This window comes from Pseudophryne corroboree, chromosome 6 (genome assembly GCF_028390025.1).
Source record: "Pseudophryne corroboree isolate aPseCor3 chromosome 6, aPseCor3.hap2, whole genome shotgun sequence".
NCBI classification, from domain to species: domain Eukaryota; kingdom Metazoa; phylum Chordata; class Amphibia; order Anura; family Myobatrachidae; genus Pseudophryne; species Pseudophryne corroboree.
Window position 1 is genome coordinate 226,950,163 of NC_086449.1, and position 25,383 is coordinate 226,975,545.

The following is a 25,383-nucleotide window of genomic DNA, read 5'->3' on the forward strand; positions in this document are numbered from 1 at the left end:
GCTCATCTGTTAGAGGGCCGCAGATTCGGCATACAGGACTGGGTCCTGGTGACCACGGATGCCAGTCTGAGAGGCTGGGGAGCGGTCACACAGGGAAGAAACTTCCAGGGAGTATGGTCAAGCCTGGAGATGTCTCTTCACATAAATATACTGGAGCTAAGAGCGATTTACAATGCTCTAAGTCTGGCAAAACCCCTGCTTCAGGGTCAGCCGGTGTTGATCCAGTCGGACAACATCACGGCAGTCGCCCACGTAAACAGACAGGGCGGCACAAGAAGCAGGACAGCAATGGCAGAAGCTGCAAGGATTCTTCGCTGGGCGGAAGATCATGTGATAGCACTGTCAGCAGTATTCATTCCGGGAGTGGACAACTGGGAAGCAGACTTCCTCAGCAGACACGATCTACACCCGGGAGAGTGGGGACTTCATCCAGAAGTCTTCCACATGATTGTGAACCGTTGGGAAAAACCAATGGTGGATATGATGGCGTCCCGCCTCAACAAAAAACTGGACAGGTATTGCGCCAGGTCAAGAGATCCTCCGGCAATAGCTGTGGACGCTCTGGTAACACCGTGGGTGTTCCAGTCAGTGTATGTGTTCCCTCCTCTGCCTCTCATACCAAAGGTACTGAGAATTATACGGCAAAAAGGAGTAAGAACGATACTAGTGGCTCCGGATTGGCCAAGAAGAACTTGGTACCCGGAACTTCAAGAGATGCTCACGGAGGATCCGTGGCCTCTACCTCTAAGACCGGACCTGCTTCAGCAGGGACCGTGTCTATTCCAAGACTTACCGCGGCTGCGTTTGACGGCATGGCGGTTGAACGCCGAATTCTAAGGGAAAAAGGCATTCCGGAAGAGGTCATTCCTACACTGGTAAAAGCCACGTAGGAGGTGACTGCACAACATTATCACCGCATTTGGAGAAAATATGTTGCGTGGTGTGAGGCCAGGAAGGCCCCCACGGAGGAATTTCAACTGGGTCGATTCCTACATTTCCTGCAAACAGGATTGTCTATGGGCCTCAAATTGGGGTCCATTAAGGTTCAAATTTCGGCCCTGTCGATTTTCTTCCAGAAAGAATTGGCTTCAGTTCCTGAAGTCCAAACTTTTGTAAAAGGAGTACTACATATACAGCCCCCGGTTGTGCCCCCAGTGGCACCGTGGGATCTTAATGTAGTCTTGGATTTTCTCAAATCCCATTGGTTTGAGCCGCTCAAATCGGTGGAGTTGAAGTATCTTACATGGAAAGTAACCATGCTACTGGCCCTGGCTTCAGCCAGGAGAGTATCAGAATTGGCGGCTTTATCATATAAGAGCCCATATCTGATTTTCCATACGGACAGGGCAGAACTGCGGACACGTCCTCATTTTCTGCCTAAGGTGGTGTCAGCGTTTCACCTGAACCAGCCTATTGTGGTGCCTGCGGCTACTAACTATTTGGAGGATTCCAAGTTGTTGGACGTGGTCCGGGCATTGAAAATATATATTTCAAGAACGGCGGGAGTCAGAAAGTCTGACTCACTGTTTATATTGTATGCACCCAACAAGATGGGTGCTCCTGCTTCTAAGCAGACTATTGCTCGTTGGATTTGTAGCACAATTCAACTTGCACATTCTGTGGCAGGCTTGCCACAACCTAAATCTGTCAAGGCCCATTCCACAAGGAAAGTGGGCTCATCCTGGGCGGCTGCCCGGGGGGTCTCGGCATTACAACTCTGCCGAGCTGCTACTTGGTCAGGGGCAAACACATTTGCAAAATTCTACAAATTTGATACCCTGGCTGAGGAGGACCTTGAGTTCTCTCATTCGGTGCTGCAGAGTCATCCGCACTCTCCCGCCCGTTTGGGAGCTTTGGTATAATCCCCATGGTCCTGACGGAGTCCCCAGCATCCACTTAGGTCGTTAGAGAAAATAAGAATTTACTTACCGATAATTCTATTTCTCGTAGTCCGTAGTGGATGCTGGGCGCCCATCCCAAGTGCGGATTGTCTGCAATACTTGTACATAGTTATTGTTACAAACAAATTCGGGTTGTTATTGTTGTGAGCCGTCTGTTCAGAGGCTCCTACGTTTGTCATACTGTTAACTGGGTTCAGATCACAAGTTATACGGTGTGATTGGTGTGGCTGGTATGAGTCTTACCCGGGATTCAATATCCTTCCTTATTGTGTACGCTCATCCGGGCACAGTATCCTAACTGAGGCTTGGAGGAGGGTCATAGGGGGAGGAGCCAGTACACACCACCTAATCCTAAAGCTTTATTTTTGTGCCCTGTCTCCTGCGGAGCCGCTATTCCCCATGGTCCTGACGGAGTCCCCAGCATCCACTACGGACTACGAGAAATAGAATTATCGGTAAGTAAATTCTTATTTTTTGCCCTCACGGGCCCACTGGCAGCCTCGTCTGGTCCTAGTTCTGTTGGTGTATCTGGCTTTGCCCGAGTAATCACCCCTAAAGGGGGTTTTTGTGAAGAGGTAGGGACCACTGCGCCCAGCACATTCCTGATCACTTTGTGCTGAAGTTCCACCGCTTGATGAATCAGTATCCCTGACTGGCCTTTTCTGGAACCTGCGTCTCCTAAAGGTTTAAGATCCGGTGGCCCGATTATTAACCCAGCTGTATACTCTTTGTTCTGAATAATCTTTCTGGACCGTGGCTAATTTAGCTTTTTTGAACTTAATAAGTTCCGTCCGGTACTTATCCACCTGTTCTTGTAATTTTGGTAACCAAAGGGTATTAGTGTCCGCTTGTAATTTGGATAAATGAAGCTCTTCCAATGCACTGATCTGGGTCTTTATTTTAAATAGCTCTTTTGAGGATTCATCTATGACCAATAGGATCAGGTCGAAAGAACATTTGTTAAGTATCGCCGCCCACTTGCGGCAAAAGTCGGGGTTATACCTCCCAATCGTGGGAATGTTCTTAACCCGAAAGCCCCTCGGGATAAGCCGTTCCCTGTAATAATCGGACAGGGTAACACCGTGCAGGTAATAGTCGATCTCGCGTTTTTTCAATTTACACAGTTGTGAATATATGTATGTATATATAAAATATAAATAAAATACATACACAGTACGGTGCAAAAGTTTAATGCAGGTGTGGAAAAAATGCTGCAAAGTAAGAATGCTATTAAAAATAGAAGTGTTCATAGTTTATTTTTATCAATTAACAAAATGCAAAGTGAATGAACAGAAGAGAAATCTAAATAAAATCAATATTTGGTGTGACGACCCTTTTCCTTTAAAACATCAACAGTTTTTCTAGGTACACTTGCACACAATTTTTGAAGAAACTCGGCAGGGAGGTTGTTCCAAACATCTTGGATAACTGACCACAGATTTTCTGTGGCTGTAGACTTGCTCAAATCCTTCTGTTTCATCATGTAATCCCAGATCAGGGCTCTATAGGGGCCATATCATCACTTCCAGGACTCCTTGTTTTCTATATGTTGTTGGTTATATGTTTAGGGTTGTTCTGCTGCAGAATAAATTTTGAGCCAATGAGATGCCTCCCTGATGGTATTGCATGATGGATAAATACGTGCATTGAGGACACCATTAATCCTGACCAAATCCCCATATGAAAATGATGATCATTATCAACTGTTTGGTATAATTGGTTAATCATACACCTGACCATAATCCTACAAAATCCCCGACTTTGTGCAGGCGTACCTAGAATAATTGATGCTGTTTTGAAGGCAAAGGGTGGTCACACCAAATATTAATTTGATTTAGATTTCTCTTCAGTTCATTCACTTTGCATTTTGTTAATTGATAAAAGTAAACTATTAACATTTCTATATTTGAAGGCATTCTTACTTTGCAGTATTTTTTTCCACACCTGCCTAAAACTTTTGCACAGTATTGTCTATATCAGGGATGGGGAACCTTCGGCCCTCCAGCTGTTGTTGAACTACACATACCAGCATGCATTGCTACAGTTTTGCTATTTGGCCATACTAAAACTGTTGATCGGCATGCTGGGATGTGTAGTTCAACAACAGGTGGAAGGCCGAAGGTTCCCCATCCCGGGTCTATATAGATATATATAGTAATATAAGGATATATGGTAATGTCAAATATCAAAACGTTTATTCAAGCATCTGGATACAAACTGCAACGTTTTGGACAGCTATGTGCCCTTTTTCAAGCTGAGATTTCTAAGTGGTGCTGTGGGTTTACAATTAAAGGGAATGGGGTGCAGAGTGGGGTTTTGAAGAGTTATGAGGGAGGGAGTAATAGACTTTGGAAAATAATTGAGTTTGAGGTCCTGTTTGAAGGGTTGAAGGCAAAGCTGGTTTTTATTTGAGCATCATTTAAATGCCAGAGCCTACCTGTGTATTGTTGCTGACCATGGATTTTATAGCATAATTGTGCAGCTGACAAATCTGCAGCAACTACAAGTATATGATGCTTTCGTGTCACCATGGACCAGGTTCTGTAAGGAAAGGTTCCAGAACCTTGCTCATTCATGCCATTAAGCATTCAGACTTTTCTGGGGCAAAGGGGGCATGAATCCCACCCAATACTATAAGGTTGTACTTTATAAAGTGCCCATATATAGTATATATAGTGTATATATTTAGATGTTTAGTGCAGAATATAGCTACTGTACATATTAGGAAGGATTTCTTTGACCATGACACAAGAATTTCTGGAATAGTACTTCCTACAGTGCACTTCAATAATGACATATTTTTAAATGTGAGAAAGTAACTTTTCTGTTCCCACACTGCCACCCTCTTTGTTCTTTTAATAAGCTCAGTAGATAGGCGTCTTGCTTTCCTCAGAAGATTAGTTCAGTGTTGGTGCCTCGGAGCTTCCACTAGGGTTTAAAACTGTGTTACCATGCTTGTAGAATTGTAGATGTTCTCTAGCACAAGACTACAGTACAGTACATAGTCCCATTAACTGGCAAAGGAAATAGTTTAAACCTCATTCTATACTGTAGCCTCCATAGACCATGACCATGTGTGCAATTCTATAAAATGATCAGTGCTCTTACCTACTTTTAAAAAACATGTGACCTTTATACATTTCCAACTGATGTTTGGGAATAATTTAAATATGACTTTATTGTGGTAATACCGTTGTTTCCAGGTAATACACTCTTCAGTTTGGCTTTCGCCATAGTTTAATGCAGGAAGGAGATCATTGATTAAGTTGTGTCCTTTTGTATTTCCAGCTTGAAGAGGAACAATCTTTGTGTGATGCTACCAGCTCTGGTTCAGATGACACTACTTCTCTAGAGAGGACATCGTCCCATGGAAGCGACATCTCCATTCCTCGTAACGTGAAAAAGCACAGAGAACGGCACAGCTTGGACAGCAGTTGTAGCAGCACGGTGACTGCATCTGTAGAGGAGAGGGAGTGCGAGAACTCTATAGTGTCCGAGGTTGAAGGAGAGGAGATGGACAATATTACAGAAGTGTCTCCACACACCACTCGGTCGAAGAGTGCCATTCGCTCTCTTTCTCCTTTCCGGAGGCATAGCTGGGAGCCAGGAAAGCCTAGCAGCAATGATGCTGAAATCAACCGCAGGAGGTGAGAGCAGTGTTTTATCACTTTAAACTCTGAACTTCTTTAGTTCTGGAACAACTGCTACAGACACCTATGGAAAGTGGAAATTCTGATGTAGAGTCTTAGAAACCTTAATAGTGTTGTTTTCATACCGCACAACATAAGTGTCAAAATGATTGCTATGTGGTTTTTGGATGTGTAAAGCCGAGGCAGTGGAAAATCTCTTCCGCAAGTTGAAATACAGGGGAGATTTACAGTAATGGCGTACAAATTGACTGTATATGGATAAAATAGAGTTTGCTCCTTTTGCTGTTTATCCCACATTTGGCCATTGATCTTAACTGTTGAGATAGTGAAATTATATAATCCATGATTTATTGCAAAATCACACCATTATGGCATATTCAGTTATTAAACAAATGACTTCTTAACACAAGTCATGCATAAAATGTTTCATCTACCAAGTTTGCAAAAGTATTGAAGTTGGCACACATTTCATCTTACCACATTTAATCGTCCTTACCAAGTGACAGTTCAACTTCCCGGTGAAGTAGTACCAAGCTGAATTAAGGGGGAATTCAATAAGATGCAATCATTTACCATGGGGGAAAAAGTGTGGTAACCTTGGTCTTTAACGCTTGGGTCTATTCAACTACAGACCCTTTTTGTCAGCCGGTAAATTACCCCGCTAATGCACGTTAGCCCTTAGAATGTAGCATAAGTTACCGGACCTATGGGTTAAAACATTTGCGGCACTCTCCATCAAGGCATTTAACGCAGATTTCTTTTTTCGAGCCTGCTAAGAATCTAAAAGAAATCCTTGCTAATTGCAACCGGCTCTAATTAAATAGCCCTGGCAGTCCAACTAGCCCAAGGTAAATTACAGCATCTAATTTCTCTAACGTCCTAAGTGGATGCTGGGGACTCCGTCAGGACCATGGGGAATAGCGGCTCCGCAGGAGACAGGGCACAAAAATAAAGCTTTAGGATTAGGTGGTGTGTACTGGTTCCTCCCCCTATGACCCTCCTCCAAGCCCCAGTTAGGTTTTTGTGCCCGTCCGAGCAGGGTGCAATCTAGGTGGCTCTCTTAAAGAGCTGCTTAGAAAAAGTTTTTTAGGTTTTTTATTTTCAGTGAGTCCTGCTGGCAACAGGCTCACTGCATCGAGGGACTTAGGGGAGAGAATTTCAACTCACCTGCGTGCAGGATGGATTGGATTCTTAGGCTACTGGACACCATTAGCTCCAGAGGGAGTCGGAACACAGGTCTCACCCTGGGGTTCGTCCCGGAGCCGCGCCGCCGACCCCCCTTACAGATGCTGAAGATTGAAGGTCCGGAAACAGGCGGCAGAAGGCTCTTCAGTCTTCATGAAGGTAGCGCACAGCACTGCAGCTGTGCGCCATTGTTGTCACACACTTCACACCAAGCGGTCACGGAGGGTGCAGGGCGCTGCTGGGGGCGCCCTGGGCAGCAATATTTTAATACCTTATGGCAAAAGAATACATCACATATAGCCATTAAGGCTATATGTATGTATTTAACCCATGCCAGTTATCTAAAACTACGGGAGGAAAGCCCGCCGAAATAGGGGGCGGGGCTTATTCTCCTCAGCACACAGCGCCATTTTCCTGCTCAGCTCCGCTGTGAGGAAGGCTCCCAGGACTCTCCCCTGCACTGCACTACAGAAACAGGGTAAAACAGAGAGGGGGGGCATTTTTTGGCGATATATTGGATATATTTAAGCTGCTATAAGGAACAACACTTATATAAGGTTGTTCCCATATATATTATAGCGCTTGGGTGTGTGCTGGCAAACTCTCCCTCTGTCTCCCCAAAGGGCTAGTGGGGTCCTGTCTTCGATAAGAGCATTCCCTGTGTGTCTGCTGTGTCGGTACGTGTGTGTCGACATGTATGAGGACGATGTTGGCGTGGAGGCAGAGCAATTGCCGATAATGGTGATGTCACCCCCCAGGGAGTCGACACCGGAATGGATGGCTTTGTTTATGGAATTACGTGATAATGTCAGCACATTACAAAAATCAGTTGACGACATGAGACGGCCGGCAAACCAGTTAGTACCTGCCCAGGCGTCTCAGACACCGTCAGGGGCTGTAAAGCGCCCTTTACCTCAGTCGGTCGACACAGACCCAGACACAGACACTGAATCTAGTGTCGACGGTGATGAAACAAACGTATTTTCAAGTAGGGCCACACGTTATATGATCACGGCAATGAAGGAGGCTTTGCATATCTCTGATACTACAAGTACCACAAAAAGGGGTATTATGTGGGGGGTGAAAAAACTACCTGTAGTTTTTCCTGAATCAGAGGAATTAAATGATGTATGTGATGAAGCGTGGGTTAACCCAGATAGAAAAATGCTAATTTCAAAAAAGTTATTAGCATTATACCCTTTCCCTAGGGTGGATAAGGCGCTCACACGCTTATCAAAACAAGTGGCGTTACCGTCTCCTGATACGGCCGCCCTCAGGGATCCAGCGGATAGGAGACTGGAAACTACCCTAAAAAGTATATACACACATACTGGTGTTATACTGCGACCAGCCATCGCCTCAGCCTGGATGTGCAGTGCTGGGGTCGTCTGGTTGGATTCCCTGACTGAAAATATTGATACCCTGGATAGGGACAGTATTTTATTGACTATAGAGCAATTAAAGGATGCTTTCCTTTATATGCGAGATGCGCAGAGAGATATTTGCACTCTGGCATCGAGAGTAAATGCGATGTCCATATCTGCCAGAAGGAGTTTATGGACGCGACAGTGGTCAGGTGATGCGGATTCCAAACGACATATGGAAGTATTGCCGTATAAAGGGGAGGAATTATTTGGCGTCGGTCTATCAGATCTGGTGGCCACGGCAACTGCCGGAAAATCCACTTTTTTACCTCAGACCCCCTCCCAACAGAAAAAGACACCGTCTTTTCAGCCGCAGTCCTTTCGGTCCTATAAGAACAAGCAGACAAAAGGACAGTCATATCTGCCTCGGGGCAGAGGAAGGGGTAAGAGAGGGCAGCAAGCAGCCCCTGCCCAGGAACAGAAACCCTCCCAGGGTTCTGCAAAGCCCTCAGCATGACGCTGGGGCCTTACAAGCGGACTCAGGAGCGGTGGGGGGTCGACTCAAGAATTTCAGCGCACAGTGGGCTTGCTCACAGGTGGACCCCTGGATTCTGCAGGTAGTATCTCAGGGTTACAGGTTGGAATTCGAGAAGTCTCCCCCTCGCCGGTTCCTAAAGTCTGCTTTGCCAACGTCTCCCTCAGACAGGGCGACGGTATTGGAAGCCATTCACAAGCTGTTTTCTCAGCAGGTGATAGTCAAGGTACCCCTCCTACAACAGGGAAAGGGGTATTACTCCACGCTATTTGTGGTACCGAAGCCGGACGGCTCGGTAAGACCTATTCTAAATCTGAAATCTTTGAACCTGTACATACAAAAATTCAAGTTCAAGATGGAGTCACTCAGAGCAGTGATAGCGAATCTGGAAGAAGGGGACTTTATGGTGTCCCTGGACATAAAGGATGCTTACCTGCATGTCCCAATTTGCCCTTCACATCAAGGGTACCTCAGGTTCGTGGTGCAAAACTGTCATTATCAGTTTCAGACGCTGCCGTTTGGATTGTCCACGGCACCTCGGGTCTTTACCAAGGTAATGGCCGAAATGATGATCCTTCTACGAAGAAGAGGCGTATTAATTATCCCTTACTTGGACGATCTCCTGATAAGGGCAAGGTCCAGAGAACAGCTGGAAGACGGAGTAGCACTAACCCAACTAGTGCTGCAACAACATGGGTGGATTCTGAATTTTCCAAAATCTCAGTTGACCCCGACGACACGTCTGCTGTTCCTGGGAATGATTCTGGACACGGTTCAGAAAAAGGTGTTTCTTCCGGAGGAGAAAGCCAGGGAGTTATCCGAACTTGTCAGGAACCTCCTAAAACCAGGGACAGTGTCTGTGCATCAATGCACAAGAGTCCTGGGAAAGATGGTGGCTTCTTACGAAGCGATTCCATTCGGCAGATTCCACGCACGAACTTTTCAGTGGGATCTGCTGGACAAATGGTCCGGATCGCATCTGCAGATGCATCAGCGGATAACCTTATCGCCACGGACAAGGGTGTCTCTTCTGTGGTGGTTGCAGAGTGCTCATCTGTTAGAGGGCCGCAGATTCGGCATACAGGACTGGGTCCTGGTGACCACGGATGCCAGTCTGAGAGGCTGGGGAGCGGTCACACAGGGAAGAAACTTCCAGGGAGTATGGTCAAGCCTGGAGATGTCTCTTCACATAAATATACTGGAGCTAAGAGCGATTTACAATGCTCTAAGTCTGGCAAAACCCCTGCTTCAGGGTCAGCCGGTGTTGATCCAGTCGGACAACATCACGGCAGTCGCCCACGTAAACAGACAGGGCGGCACAAGAAGCAGGACAGCAATGGCAGAAGCTGCAAGGATTCTTCGCTGGGCGGAAGATCATGTGATAGCACTGTCAGCAGTATTCATTCCGGGAGTGGACAACTGGGAAGCAGACTTCCTCAGCAGACACGATCTACACCCGGGAGAGTGGGGACTTCATCCAGAAGTCTTCCACATGATTGTGAACCGTTGGGAAAAACCAATGGTGGATATGATGGCGTCCCGCCTCAACAAAAAACTGGACAGGTATTGCGCCAGGTCAAGAGATCCTCCGGCAATAGCTGTGGACGCTCTGGTAACACCGTGGGTGTTCCAGTCAGTGTATGTGTTCCCTCCTCTGCCTCTCATACCAAAAGTACTGAGAATTATACGGCAAAAGGGAGTAAGAACGATACTAGTGGCTCCGGATTGGCCAAGAAGAACTTGGTACCCGGAACTTCAAGAGATGCTCACGGAGGATCCGTGGCCTCTACCTCTAAGACGGGACCTGCTTCAGCAGGGACCGTGTCTATTCCAAGACTTACCGCGGCTGCGTTTGACGGCATGGCGGTTGAACGCCGAATTCTAAGGGAAAAAGGCATTCCGGAAGAGGTCATTCCTACACTGGTAAAAGCCAGGAAGGAGGTGACTGCACAACATTATCACCACATTTGGAGAAAATATGTTGCGTGGTGTGAGGCCAGGAAGGCCCCCACGGAGGAATTTCAACTGGGTCGATTCCTACATTTCCTGCAAACAGGATTGTCTATGGGCCTCAAATTGGGGTCCATTAAGGTTCAAATTTCGGCCCTGTCGATTTTCTTCCAGAAAGAATTGGCTTCAGTTCCTGAAGTCCAAACTTTTGTAAAAGGAGTACTACATATACAGCCCCCGGTTGTGCCCCCAGTGGCACCGTGGGATCTTAATGTAGTCTTGGATTTTCTCAAATCCCATTGGTTTGAGCCGCTCAAATCGGTGGAGTTGAAGTATCTTACATGGAAAGTAACCATGCTACTGGCCCTGGCTTCAGCCAGGAGAGTATCAGAATTGGCGGCTTTATCATATAAGAGCCCATATCTGATTTTCCATACGGACAGGGCAGAACTGCGGACGCGTCCTCATTTTCTGCCTAAGGTGGTGTCAGCGTTTCACCTGAACCAGCCTATTGTGGTGCCTGCGGCTACTAACGAGTTGGAGGATTCCAAGTTGTTGGACGTGGTCCGGGCATTGAAAATATATATTTCAAGAACGGCGGGAGTCAGAAAGTCTGACTCACTGTTTATATTGTATGCACCCAACAAGATGGGTGCTCCTGCTTCTAAGCAGACGATTGCTCGTTGGATTTGTAGCACAATTCAACTTGCACATTCTGTGGCAGGCTTGCCACAACCTAAATCTGTCAAGGCCCATTCCACAAGGAAAGTGGGCTCATCCTGGGCGGCTGCCCGGGGGGTCTCGGCATTACAACTCTGCCGAGCTGCTACTTGGTCAGGGGCAAACACGTTTGCAAAATTCTACAAATTTGATACCCTGGCTGAGGAGGACCTTGAGTTTTCTCATTCGGTGCTGCAGAGTCATCCGCACTCTCCCACCCGTTTGGGAGCTTTGGTATAATCCCCATGGTCCTGACGGAGTCCCCAGCATCCACTTAGGACGTTAGAGAAAATAAGAATTTACTTACCGATAATTCTATTTCTCGTAGTCCGTAGTGGATGCTGGGCGCCCATCCCAAGTGCGGATTGTCTGCAATACTTGTACATAGTTATTGTTACAAAAAAATCGGGTTGTTATTTGTTGTGAGCCGTCTGTTCAGAGGCTCCTACGTTGTCATACTGTTAACTGGGTTCAGATCACAGGTTGTACAGTGTGATTGGTGTGGCTGGTATGAGTCTTACCCGGGATTCAATATCCTTCCTTATTGTGTACGCTCGTCCGGGCACAGTATCCTGAGGCTTGGAGGAGGGTCATAGGGGGAGGAGCCAGTACACACCACCTAATCCTAAAGCTTTATTTTTGTGCCCTGTCTCCTGCGGAGCCGCTATTCCCCATGGTCCTGACGGAGTCCCCAGCATCCACTACGGACTACGAGAAATAGAATTATCGGTAAGTAAATTCTTATTTTTACCCCCCAAATTATGGAACAGGGTCTAATAAATAAATTAGCTTCAAGTGCAAGCTGAAGGTGAAGAGCTAGCAATGTAATATAGCCATCACACGTGTGTCAAAGAAGTCCTTACTATTAAAATAATACAGGGGTGTTCTTTGCTCACAACCTGTAAGGCAATATAAATAGAGGGGGCAGATAGAGTGAGTACTGTAGTTAGTAGTGAATAAATAGTGTAACCTTTTGAAAATATGACCAATTTACAATGGGTCATTCTAATGACTGAAATCATGGTGCTATAATTAGGAGACTGATACGGACATGGGATTGCATTATATCTGTGTCAGGTGATGTGATATAGGAATCAGTGTCAAATCTTATCTCAATCTATGATTGATGATCATTATAAAATACATTTCTTGCAGCTTCGTAATTTTTCCGGATCCTTTTCTGGTCTTATGTTGTAAGGACATTCATCTGTTATTTTGGTATGAATAGATTTAACTATTGGCCTCCAAGGATTAGGTCTTCTCTGGTGACTTGTTCTCTCTGTTGTGTGATTCCTGCTCAGTGGGATTGACTATGCAAACGTAAGATGACGGTTGCTTGTATGGAAAGTACAGAACACTGAGAAGGCATAATGAGCTTCAGATACTAATGAAGTCCACGGACGTAGCAATTACAGCTAATGCATAACAGATGGGGCCAAACGACTTCTGCATCAGTTGATTTAAACAGTTTTCAGCATTGCTTTTATGAATTTGGAGCATGTCCAGGGAACAAGAAATTACTTGGTAGAAATGACAGAGTACTATTTCAGAAGACGAGTATTGCAAAGTCCTTACCAATATGCAGTGCAGTGGAAGCAACCAGCTAGGATCGTCTGATTTCTGGTTACCCAGCATTTGTTCCTATGCACCTTCCCTACCCTCTCCTGTCCCCATTATTTCATTCATTCTCTTTTGACCAGTGCTGATCCATCTCAATGATTCATTTTCAGTTCATTGCGAGTTCTGGGGGATGTTATAAGGAAGCCAACAGCTCATAGAAGAAGGTATCAAAATAACAATCCTCCTCTCTTCCTTTATACACCTCTACTAACCATGTCAGTACGTTCCCATATTAACAAAGGCTGGCGTAAGTCTCCAGTTTCACCTGACATAGATAATTACTTTTAAAATCAGTGTAATGTATAGTACACAACATACAGCATACAGATCGGTTTTGTACCCTTTCTGAAAATCACTTAGTAGGTCCTTTATAGGACCCTGCCACATTAGAGAAGACGGAAGACACCTTTTTCGGGACTAAATTACTTAAACCCTGAAGCAACTTGATCCAGTTTTTGGAAGCCTAGATCACTGTCCCCCTGAATTTGGTTTTCCTTGGTTACCAGGTGATAAAGGGGAGGTGAATCAAACCTTGTAAACAGGACATTGGCGAATTTGGCCTTAGCAACCAGTCCACTCCTACCTATACTCTTTTAGAATGTAGCTGATAAATGATAGCAAAAATCTGATTGGTTGCTGCGTGCAACTTCTCCACTTGTCCTCCTTAGAAGGTTTGATAGATCTTCCCAGGAGTCTTGTTCAGACCGCTTTTGTACATGTCACCACATAGGCATCCTTTATCATTCAGGGGATGTTAGCACAATTCAAAGTCCCAGTGGAAATAACTCGATTATAACACCTAACCACTTGAAACTTAAATGATTGTTTCTAGCTTGCCCTCAGATTGCGAACAAGAATACACACAACACCAGTTTATTTTCTGTAACAGCAAGGAGACCTGTACACATACAGTATATTGGGGATTCCTGCCTGTTGATCTTGTACTTTAGGTTTCACTGCCCTTTTATTCTTTACTTGTCTCTAGTGCCTTATTAATACATCACGAGACACCATTTGTGCGTTGCCATGTCACATCATCTATTAACATATTACCTTTTCCCCTCTCTTTGTGGTCGCTCTTCTCAGTATGAGCTGGTGTCCATCAGATGTACAATTCACTTCTATGGGTGGTGCCTTTAATTATAGAAGGTATAGTATTTGGAGATGGATAGGGAATTACTTTTGCTTTTTTTATGCTCAGGGCAAAAGCTATTTCTACGCAGCAGCTTTGCTAATGTTTAATGTGCACCTCTTATGCAGAGTGCCGGCGGCCATTTAATGGCTGTACCAATATTACAAATCTGCCAAACCTTTCACTGGGAACTACATAAGTGACCTCACTGAAACATTAGGTCTTAGTGAATTGATAGGCAGTGCAATACATTGATATAGCTGGCAAAATCATTGAATGCTTGTGTGCAGGCAATAGGCGCATATTGAGTGCATGAATAAAAAGCACACATTAACCTATGTTGGCGTTCGTTTCCTCTTGCAGTAATATGCACAGTGTGGTCTTTCTGCTTTAAGTGTGCCCAGTCTGTTTGCGATGTGGCCGTAACTCTGTAAAGTCATTGGTGCAATTCTGCCATGTGCTGCTCTCTGCTGTCTGTGTGCTTTAGGTAACCGGCTGGACTAAACAATCTGCCAAGACAATTAACATTTTGTTATTAGTTAGCGATGGTATTGCTTTTTATGCCGCTTGTTTGCCGCTGTGATGACCACTCACTGTATGAAGGATCCCTGAGATGACCTCTCAATAAAGTTGAATCTGTCACACAAGAAAGCACCAGAGTTCTACTCTGTAGGATAAAGTTAATTATTTTTCCTACTCGAGCAATATGTTTAAAAAAGTTTGGCAATGCCATGTAACTGTTTCTGAATTTTTATTACAATTTGGCCACTAGGTCCTGTATAGTTTGTGGAAGGTACATCACTTACATTGTAGCGTCCTCATATTCTAAGGTTAACTGAGTAATTGCTGCGGTGCCCAAATGATCTCAATACTGATATATTGCGACAATGAAAATAACCAAAACTTTTTTTTTTGCAATACATTGTAAAGAAATAAATATTTATCTTTGCTACATGGCAAAATAATATATACTGCCAGTATAATTTTTGTGTAACTAATGTGGTGTTTTGCTTATCTCTCGTCAAATCAATAATTGCCATGCTGATTTCTGTGAATGTCAGCGTCACACTTAAACGTTAAAGTCCTTACTGTTTTGTTGTCCAGTTAATATAACTGCATGGTCTCTGTTTAGTTACAGCTTGGAGGGCCTTGCTGCCGATGTGGATAATGAGAAAAACCCAGCTACCACTTGTAACTCCTCCTCTGCTGCTGACTCTAGCAAGAGAACTGGAAGATCAACATACGAAGGAGAGGACCGTGGGTCCTTGATTTCCCTGACAGAAGAGGAGCAAGAACCTGATCAGAGGAAGCACAGATCTAAACTTGAGGTAAATACATTGTTAGTAGGGAGAAAAAAAATCTGGTATGTACAGTATATGTGTATGTTCTAGCAGAAACCAAGGTTCGTCAGACAAGGCATTTTTTTCTAATATTCACCTGTCCAGTTTTAATGAGCCTGTGCCCACTGTTTGCCATTCTTAGCTGATAGTAGTGGAACTTGGTGCACTGTACTGCAGCCACATCAATTTCAAGATTCAGCATTCTGTGCAGTTAGAGATGCTCTACTGTGTCCACTGTTGTAAAGTGTGTATTTGAATAACAGTCCGCTTTCTCCTCTATCATTGGCCAAGGGCAGTGGTGCCGGGACGGGTAAGGGTTGGGGGTGGGTACTAATTACCCGGGTCCAGGTCTGATGGGGGGCTGGTCCCCCTCCCCCTTACTTGGCAGGAACAGCTGCAGCTCTTCTCCTCAGCGCAGCACATGCTGCTGTGTGCTGGGCTGCAGTGTGACAATACAATTGTTTTTTGGATTTTTTTCCTAAGGGTGCATGGCCGTACCGCCTGTGATTAGGCCAAGGGTCATACAGTCTGTGGATTTTTCAGTTTTGTGTACCATTTTCTTTAAACTTTGCAGACTGCATTAAATTCCCATTATTATTATTATTATTATTATTATTAATAATATTATTATTCGCTTAATTGTGAATAACTGCTTATTCTTTCAGACTGGAGGTGGAAATACTCACTTTCGGGGATTTGTTTACTCCGGTTCAGTTTCTGCTCCTCACTTATCAAAGTCTATGTCGCTTACAGCAATAGCCAACCCACTTGTGGACAGTGAGTAAAATGAGTCACGTTTTTTATTATTTATAGGTGATGTTTTTCCAGGTATTGCAATGTGTCACTTATATCTGAGCATAAACACTGGTCGTTGAGTACATGTATTATGGGTTGTTAACCCTGTTCCAAAATGGCATTTAAACACTTCTGCTCGTACCACTGTCTGTGATCCCAGCTGTCTGTAACAGTGTAAGGTTCCCATATAGCGACATACACTGAGCCGTCTGGTTCATGGCTTTTGTATGGCCAGCACAGAAGTATGAATTACTTTGATATTGAAGCATGATCTGCAAGATAACAACCACTAGCCCAACCCATCATTTTATTTAGTGGTAAAAGTTTTGCCAGCTCATTTTCTATTCTGAGGCACTAACCAATACATGCATATTGCAATTCCACCTATTCAAGACTAAGATGCTGGAGAATTGTGCAGAGAACGTATGTGCCCTTATTGGGAAATCCTGATGGCTTATATCTCAGCACTGTTCTGTAGTCTGCTTTTTCTGGAAAAGGAAAGTGTTCTCACCTTTAGAGAAACCCTTACCGTACTTGCTCCAAATAGAGCAGTCTGAAGGGGAATTACCCTAAAAGAATATTTAGGGGGCGATTCAAATGTTTTGTTTGGATGCCCTGCGTCTGACGTAGCAACTCAGTTGTTGCTCCTCCGTCCGGGCACTCATGCCACAGGCGAGCAGAAAAAGTTCTGCTTTTCAAAAGTCAATTTATTTTTTTTGCGATCAGCACGAAAATAATGGGTGCTCGACACCGGAACAAATCTTAGCATATATCGTCCCGTCTAACGGTACGGGCGCCCATAAGACATTTAAATCGTGTGTGGTATGAAATCCCGGCGGGCGGGATGCCAATATTAACTACATCACTTGGAATTGCCCCTTAATTTCAGCATCTACGAGTTGTGGCTATTAAATAGTGAGACTATACTTATAAAAATAAACCATACTGCGTGAGTTTAAAGGGAATAGGAGGACATTGACCTTGGAGTATCCCAAAATGGTTTTGTAAGAGTTTCACCCCTCGCACAGCGTTCAAGTAAGTTGTGTTTCTCTAACGTCCTAAGTGGATGCTGGGGACTCCGTAAGGACCATGGGGAATAGCGGCTCCGCAGGAGACTGGGCACAAAAGTAAAGGTTTAGAACTACCTGGTGTGCACTGGCCCCTCACCCTATGACCCTCCTCCAAGCCTCAGTTAGATTTTTGTGCCCGAACGAGAAGGGTGCACACTAGGTGGCTCTCCTGAGCTGCTTAGTGAAAAGTTTAGTTTTAGGTTTTTTATTTTCAGTGAGACCTGCTGGCAACAGGCTCACTGCATCGAGGGACTAAGGGGAGAAGAAGCGAACTCACCTGCGTGCAGAGTGGATTGGGCTTCTTAGGCTACTGGACATTAGCTCCAGAGGGACGATCACAGGCCCAGCCATGGATGGGTCCCAGAGCCGCGCCGCCGGCCCCCTTACAGAGCCAGAAGACAGAAGAGGTCCGGAAAATCGGCGGCAGAAGACGTCCTGTCTTCAACAAGGTAGCGCACAGCACTGCAGCTGTGCGCCATTGCTCTCAGCACACTTCACACTCCGGTCACTGAGGGTGCAGGGCGCTGGGGGGGGGGCACCCTGAGACGCAATAAAAACACCTTGGATGGCAAAAAATGCATCACATATAGCTCCTGGGCTATATGGATGCATTTAACCCCTGCCAGAATACATAGAAAAACGGGAGATAAGGCCGCCGATAAGGGGGCGGAGCCTATCTCCTCAGCACACTGGCGCCATTTTCCCTCACAGCTCCGTTGGAGGGAAGCTCCCTGGCTCTCCCCTGCAGTCACTACACTACAGAAAGGGTTAAAAAAGAGAGGGGGGGCACTAATTACGCGCAGTATTAAAGATACAGCAGCTATAAGGGGAAAAACACTTATATAAGGTTATCCCTGTGTATATATATAGCGCTCTGGTGTGTGCTGGCAAACTCTCCCTCTGTCTCCCCAAAGGGCTAGTGGGGTCCTGTCCTCTATCAGAGCATTCCCTGTGTGTGTGCTGTATGTCGGTACGTTTGTGTCGACATGTATGAGGAGGAAAATGATGTGGAGACTGAGCAGATTGCCTGTAATAGTGATGTCACCCCCTAGGGGGTCGACACCTGAGTGGATGAACTGTTGGAAGGAATTACGTGACAGTGTCAGCTCTGTATAAAAGACCGTGGTTGACATGAGACAGCCGGCTACTCAGCTTGTGCCTGTCCAGACGTCTCATAGGCCGTCAGGGGCTCTAAAGCGCCCGTTACCTCAGATGGCAGATATAGACGCCGACACGGATACTGACTCCAGTGTCGACGGTGAAGAGACAAATGTGACTTCCAGTAGGGCCACACGTTACATGATTGAGGCAATGAAAAATGTTTTACATATTTCTGATAATACGAGTACCACCAAAAAGGGGTATTATGTTCGGTGAGGAAAAACTACCTGTAGTTTTCCTGAATCTGAGAAATTAAATGAGGTGTGTGATGATGTGTGGTTTTCCCCCGATAACAACTGATCATTTCTAAAATGTTATTGGCATTATATCCTTTCCCGCCAGAGGTTAGGGTGCGTTGGGAAACACCCCCTAGGGTGGATAAAGCGCTCACACGCTTGTAAGAACAAGGGCTCTACCCTCTCCTGAGATGGCCGCCCTTAAGGATCCTGCTGATAGAAAGCAGGAGGGCATCCTAAAAGGTATTTACACACATACTGGTGTTATACTGCGACCAGCAATCGCCTCAGCCTGGATGTGCAGTGCTGGGTTGGCATGGTCGGATTCCCTGACTGAAAATATTGATACCCTAGATAGGGACAGTATATTTTTGCCTATAGAGCATTTAAAAGATGCATTTCTATATATGCGTGATGCACAGCGGAATATTTGCCGACTGGCATCAAGTCTAAGTGCGTTGTCCATTTCTACCAGTAGAGGGTTATGGACACGACAGTGGTCAGGTGATGCGGATTCCAAACGGCATTTGGAAGTATTGCCTTATTAAGGGGAGGAGTTATTTGGGGTCGGTCTTTCAGACCTGGTGGCCACGGCAACAGCTGGGAAATCCACGTTTGTACCCCAGGTCGCCTCTCAACATGAGAAGACGCCGTATTATCAGGCGCAGTCTTTTCGTGGACAAGCGGGCAAAAGGTTCCTCATTTCTGCCCCGTGACAGAGGGAGAGGAAAAAGGCTGCAGAAATCAGCCAGTTCCCAGGAACAGAAACCCTCTCCCGCCTCTGCCAAGCCCTCAGTATGACGCTGGGGCTTTACAAGCAGAATCAGGCACGGTGGGGGGCCCGTCTCAATGAATTTCAGCGCGCAGTGGGCTCACTCGCAAGTAGACCCCTGGATCCTTCAGGTGATATCTCAGGGGTACAAATTGGAATTCGAGACGTCTCCCCCTCGCCGTTTCCTAAAGTCGGCTTTACCGATGTCTCCTTCTGACAGGGAGACAGTTTTGGAAGCCATTCACAAGCTGTATTCCCAGCAGGTGATAATCAAGGTACCCCTCCTGCAACAGGGAACGGGGTATTATTCCACACTGTTGTGGTACCGAAGCCGGACGGCTCGGTGAGACCGATTCTAAATCTAAAATCTTTGAACACTTACATACAGAGGTTCAAATTCAAGATTGAGTCACTCAGAGCAGTGATTGCGAACCTGGAAGAAGGAGACTACATGATGTCTCGGGACATCAAGGATGCTTGCCTTCATGTCCCAATTTACCCTTCTCACCAAGGGTACCTCAGGTTTATGGTACAGAACTGTCACTATCAGTTCAGACGCTGCCGTATGGATGGTCCACGGCACCCCGGGTCTTTACCAAGGTAATGGCCGAAATGATGATATTCCTTCGAAGGAAGGGAATTTTAGTTATCCCTTACTTGGACGATTCCCTGATAAGGGTAAGATCCAGGGAACAGTTGGAGGTCGGTGTAGCACTATCTCAGGTAGTGTTGCGGCAGCACGATTGGATTCTCAATATTCCAAAATCGCAGCTGGTTCCGATGACTCGTCTTCTGTTCCTAGGGATGATCCTGGACACAGTCCAGAAAAAGGTGTTTCTCCCGGAGGAGAAAGCCAGGGAGTTATCCGAGCTAGTCAGGAACCTCCTAAAACCGAGCCAAGTCTCAGTGCATCAATGCACAAGGGTTCTGGGTAAAATGGTGGCTTCCTACGAAGCAATCTCATTCGGCAGATTCCACGCAAGAACTTTCCAGTGGGACCTGCTGGACAAATGGTCCGGGTCGCATCTTCAGATGCATCAGCGGATAACCCTGTCACCAAGGACAAGGGTGTCCCTCCTGTGGTGGTTGCAGAGTGCTCATCTTCTAGAGGGCCGCAGATTCGGCATTCAGGACTGGGTCCTGGTGACCACAGATGCCAGCCTGCGAGGCTGGGGAGCAGTCACACAGGGAAGGAATTTCCAGGGCTTATGGTCAAGCCTGGAGACATCACTTCACATAAATATCCTGAAGCTAAGGGACATTTACAATGCTCTAAGCTTAGCAAGACCTCTGCTTCAAGGTCAGCCGGTGTTGATCCAGTCGGACAACATCACGGCAGTCACCCACGTAAACAGACAGGGTGGCACAAAAAGCAGGAGGGCAATGGCAGAAGCTGCAAGGATTCTTCGCTGGGCGGAAAATCATGTGATAGCACTGTCAGCAGTATTCATTCCGGGAGTGGACAACTGGGAAGCAGACTTCCTCAGCAGACACGACCTCCACCCGGGAGAGTGGGGACTTCACCCAGAAGTCTTCCATATGATTATAAACCGTTGGGAAAAACTCGACCGGTATTGCGCCAGGTCAAGGGACCCTCAGGCAATAGCTGTAGACGCTCTGGTAACACCGTGGGTGTACCAGTCAGTGTATGTGTTCCCTCTTCTGCCTCTCATACCCAAGGTACTGAGATTGATAAGATGGAGAGGAGTAAGCACTATATTCGTGGCTCCGGATTGGCCAAGAAGGACTTGGTAACCAGAACTTCAAGAGATGCTCACAGAGGATCCGTGGCCTCTACCTCTAAGAAGGGACCTGCTCCAGCAAGGACCCTGTCTGTTCCAATAATTACCGCGGCTGCGTTTGACGGCATGGCGGTTGAACGCCGGATCCTGAAGGAAAAAAGGCATTCCGGATGAAGTCATCCCTATCCTGATCAAAGCCAGGAAGGATGTAACCGCAAAACATTATCACCGCATTTGGCGAAAATATGTTGCGTGGTGCGAGGCCAGTAAGGCCCGACGGAGGAAATTCAACTGGGTCGATTCCTACATTTCCTGCAAACAGGAGTGTCTATGGGCCTGAAATTGGGGTCCATTAAGGTTCAAATTTCGGCCCTGTCAATTTTCTTCCAAAAAGAACTAGCTTCAGTCCCTGAAGTTCAGACGTTTGTAAAAGGGGTACTGCATATACAGCCTCCTTTTGTGCCTCCAGTGGCACCTTGGGATCTCAATGTAGTTTTTGGTTTCCAAAAGTCACATTGGTTTGAACCACTTAAATCTGTGGAGTTAAAATATCTCACATGGAAAGTGGTCATGCTGTTGGCCCTGGCCTGGGCCAGGCGCGTGTCAGAATTGGCGGCTTTATCCTGTAAAAGCCCTTATCTGATTTTCCATTCGGACAGGGCGGAATTGAGGACTCGTCCTCAGTTTCTCCCTAAGGTGGTTTCAGCGTTTCACCTGAACCAACCTATTGTGGTGCCTGCGGCTACTAGGGACTTGGAGGACTCCAAGTTGCTAGACGTTGTCAGGGCCCTGAAAATATATGTTTCCAGGACGGCTGGAGTCAGAAAATCTGACTCGCTGTTTATCCTGTATGCACCCAACAAGCTGGGTGCTCCTGCTTCTAAGCAGACTATTGCTCGTTGGATTTGTAGTACAATTCAGCTTGCACATTCTGTGGCAGGCCTGCCACAGCCAAAAATCTGTAAATGCCCACTCCACAAGGAAGGTGGGCTCATCTTGGGCGGCTGCCCGAGGGGTCTCGGCTTTACAACTTTGCCGAGCAGCTACTTGGTCAGGAGCAAATACGTTTGTAGAATTCTACAAAATTGATACCCTGGCTGAGGAGGACCTGGAGTTCTCTCATTTGGTGCTGCAGAGTCATCCGCACTCTCCCGCCCGTTTGGGAGCTTTGGTATAATCCCCATGGTCCTTACGGAGTCCCCAGCATCCACTTAGGACGTTAGAGAAAATAAGAATTTACTTACCGATAATTCTATTTCTCGTAGTCCGTAGTGGATGCTGGGCGCCCATCCCAAGTGCGGATTGTCTGCAATACTGGTACATAGTTATTGTTACCAAAAAATCGGGTTATTGCTGTAGTGAGCCATCTTTTCTAGAGGCTCCTCTGTTATCATGCTGTTAACTGGGTTTAGATCACGAGTTGTACGGTGTGATTGGTGTGGCTGGTATGAGTCTTACCCGGGATTCAAAATCCTTCCTTATTGTGTACGCTCGTCCGGGCACAGTATCCTAACTGAGGCTTGGAGGAGGGTCATAGGGTGAGGGGCCAGTGCACACCAGGTAGTTCTAAAGCTTTACTTTTGTGCCCAGTCTCCTGCGGAGCCGCTATTCCCCATGGTCCTTACGGAGTCCCCAGCATCCACTACGGACTACGAGAAATAGAATTATCGGTAAGTAAATTCTTATTTTTCCTGTGTGACATAAAAATGCTTAGTTCAAAAGTAGAGCAACATGTTAACTTAAAATGTTTAGATAAGTTGAACAAAACACCCACCAAAACTTTCTGTATGCTAACCGAGGCTCATGGGGCAGATTTTATGTCATGTGCATGTGTATTTGAGCGGCATAAAAGATTTAGTGATGGTCGTGACAATGTTGACTATGAACATACCGGAAGGCATTGCACATCAAAAACAAGCAAAATGTGGAAAAAGTTTAGAAAATTGTTCGAACAGACCATCATCTCAGCGTCCAAATGATAGCAGGAATGATAAACATCAACAAGGAAACTCCGTGTATGTAAAATACTTAAGGTGATAAATCTTATGCGCGAAAAACAATAGGGCAGCCTAGTCTGGTGGATTCAAACAAAGAGTGTCCCTCCAATACACTCAAAAGATATCTAGAGAAAATGTGCTTGTGAACCCTCTTAACAAGGCGCCCCCCTTCAAAGAAATATATGCAACCACTGTGTGGTAAAGAATTTAAAACAGGTTTACACTCCTTATATGGACATCAGTTTCCTCTTCACTTTATAGCTCTGATTTCACCAGCTCAGCATATGCAAAGAGAAAATGGATTCTCATGTGTAGAAATGTTAATTTAATAAACATGCAAAGACATACAGAAACAGGATAAAATTCCCACTATTGTTCCATATGAGTGTCCCCAGAGGACTTAACAATTACCGAAAGTCGTGGAGAACTGATGCATAAACAGTTCTCAAACAAGTGTTGTTAAACTCCCACAGATTGCCACCCGGGTAGGCAATCCTTCAGGCCAGATCTTAAGGTACCGTCAACGTGCTTTCTGGACAACTCCGGAATCAAGGGGTCCGCAACACCATATAGCCAACGCGTTTCAACCCGTTCACTCAGGGTCTTTTTCAAGGCAGTGTGTTGCAGCATAAACTTTCCCTTCCTTTTAAGGCCCAATGATCCAATTAAAAACCGTCTTTTTCCCGCCAAGCAAAAATCAGCCCTACTTTGTCAAAAGTAAATGCTTTGTAAACAAAGAAATGATACACCTGCTCAATAAAGGAAGAAACAAATTTGGGAGATAAATCAAAACTAATGCAGCCTACTTGGGCACAAAATAAATTGGCTTCCAAAAACCACTAAGTAGGCCCAAGCAGGCCGCATTAGTTTTGATTTCTCTCCCAAATTTGTTTCTTCCTTTATTGAGCAGGTGTATCATTTCTTTGTTTACAAAGCATTTACTTTTGACAAAGTAGGGCTGATTTTTGCTTGGCGGGAAAAAGATGGTTTTTAATTGGATCATTGGGCCGTAAAAGGAAGGGAAAGTTTATGCTGCAACACACTGCCTTGAAAAAGACCCTGAGTGAACGGGTTGAAACGCGTTGGCTATATGGTGTCCGCCTATGGAAGAAGTAACTGGATGTTAAGAAACGCGTCTAGGACTCCCTGATTGCTGAATAGTTCAGACCTTCGCCCGGCATCTCCAGAACACCCGGCACCTGTTACCAGCAAACCGTGGAAGTTACCATCACTCAGTGCCGGAGAGAACAGTGTTTTCTGGAAGCCGGAGCGGCTGTGCGGCTGACCACTCGAGCGGGCTTTAGCAAGAGTGTTAGCCCGCTCGTTGGAACTGTCGGGCTGCCCGTACGGAAACCTCCCATCAGTGTGATTCATCCTGCCATACGGACAGAAGCCGCCAACTCATTTGCACCACACCGCTACAATCCACAGGTAACAGTTGTTTATTACACCGTGCAATCCCGGGGACGCTCGGGCTACACTTAAAGCTCCTCAAACTGGCAAACAGGTCCCGTATTATAAGCACAAGGGACAGATTGAGCAAAGGTACCTGTGATTCTTTACATTTGTGGTGCACAGTCTTTGGACAAAATTATCAGTGTCCTCTGGACTCTATCATTGGGTGCAAATTAATACGGAGGATCCTATTACGGACTGAACTTGTGGCATAATTTTTTGCCAGTCTGGACATTTACTATTCAGCACACTTATTTTTATGAATGAGAACCATCTTTTTATAATTGTTATACAGTTGAGGGTGTTGTGACCACACCAGATCTTAATATCACAAAAATAAAATATATATATGTTTTTATATGGTTATATGTTTTAAATAAATATTTACAATTGAGAACGGTGTGGAACAATTAATTGGCTCTATAGCGCGACCTCTTTCTTATTCAAAAGGAAACTGTTAGGCAAGTTTTGCGTCAAGATCTTATCTTGAGATGGTTCCAAGGCTTCTCACTTTAGAACAGTAAGAAAATTGGCAAATTTGTACAGACATTTTGGAACAAATTCAAGTGGATTCACTTTTTTTTAGATAAATGTATTACCTGTGATGAAACATGGATCTTCCAGTACGATCCCGAGAAAAAACACCAGTCCGTCCACTGTAAAACACCAACATCACCAAGAATGAAGGAAGCACCCTAATGCAAATCTAAATACAAAGCAATGTTAACTGATTTTTTTTTTTTATATTACGAGTGTTA

General features: G+C 45.5%; 1 protein-coding gene across 8 annotated transcripts in view; it reads left to right on the forward strand.

Moving 5' to 3' along the window:
- AKAP13 (A-kinase anchoring protein 13) overlaps nt 1–25,383 on the forward strand; it is a 532,570-nt gene that overhangs the window by 422,468 nt on the left and 84,719 nt on the right. For 5 of the 8 annotated variants that reach the window (XM_063925738.1, XM_063925740.1, XM_063925739.1 and 2 more), the window contains 5 exons: nt 5,190–5,548; nt 13,036–13,089; nt 14,012–14,074; nt 15,190–15,385; nt 16,063–16,174. In XM_063925738.1, the coding sequence (XP_063781808.1) occupies nt 5,190–5,548; nt 13,036–13,089; nt 14,012–14,074; nt 15,190–15,385; nt 16,063–16,174 (784 nt within the window). The remainder of the gene's footprint in view (nt 1–5,189; nt 5,549–13,035; nt 13,090–14,011; nt 14,075–15,189; nt 15,386–16,062; nt 16,175–25,383) is intronic. The other 3 variants (XM_063925741.1, XM_063925746.1, XM_063925742.1) reach the window with 2 other exon arrangements.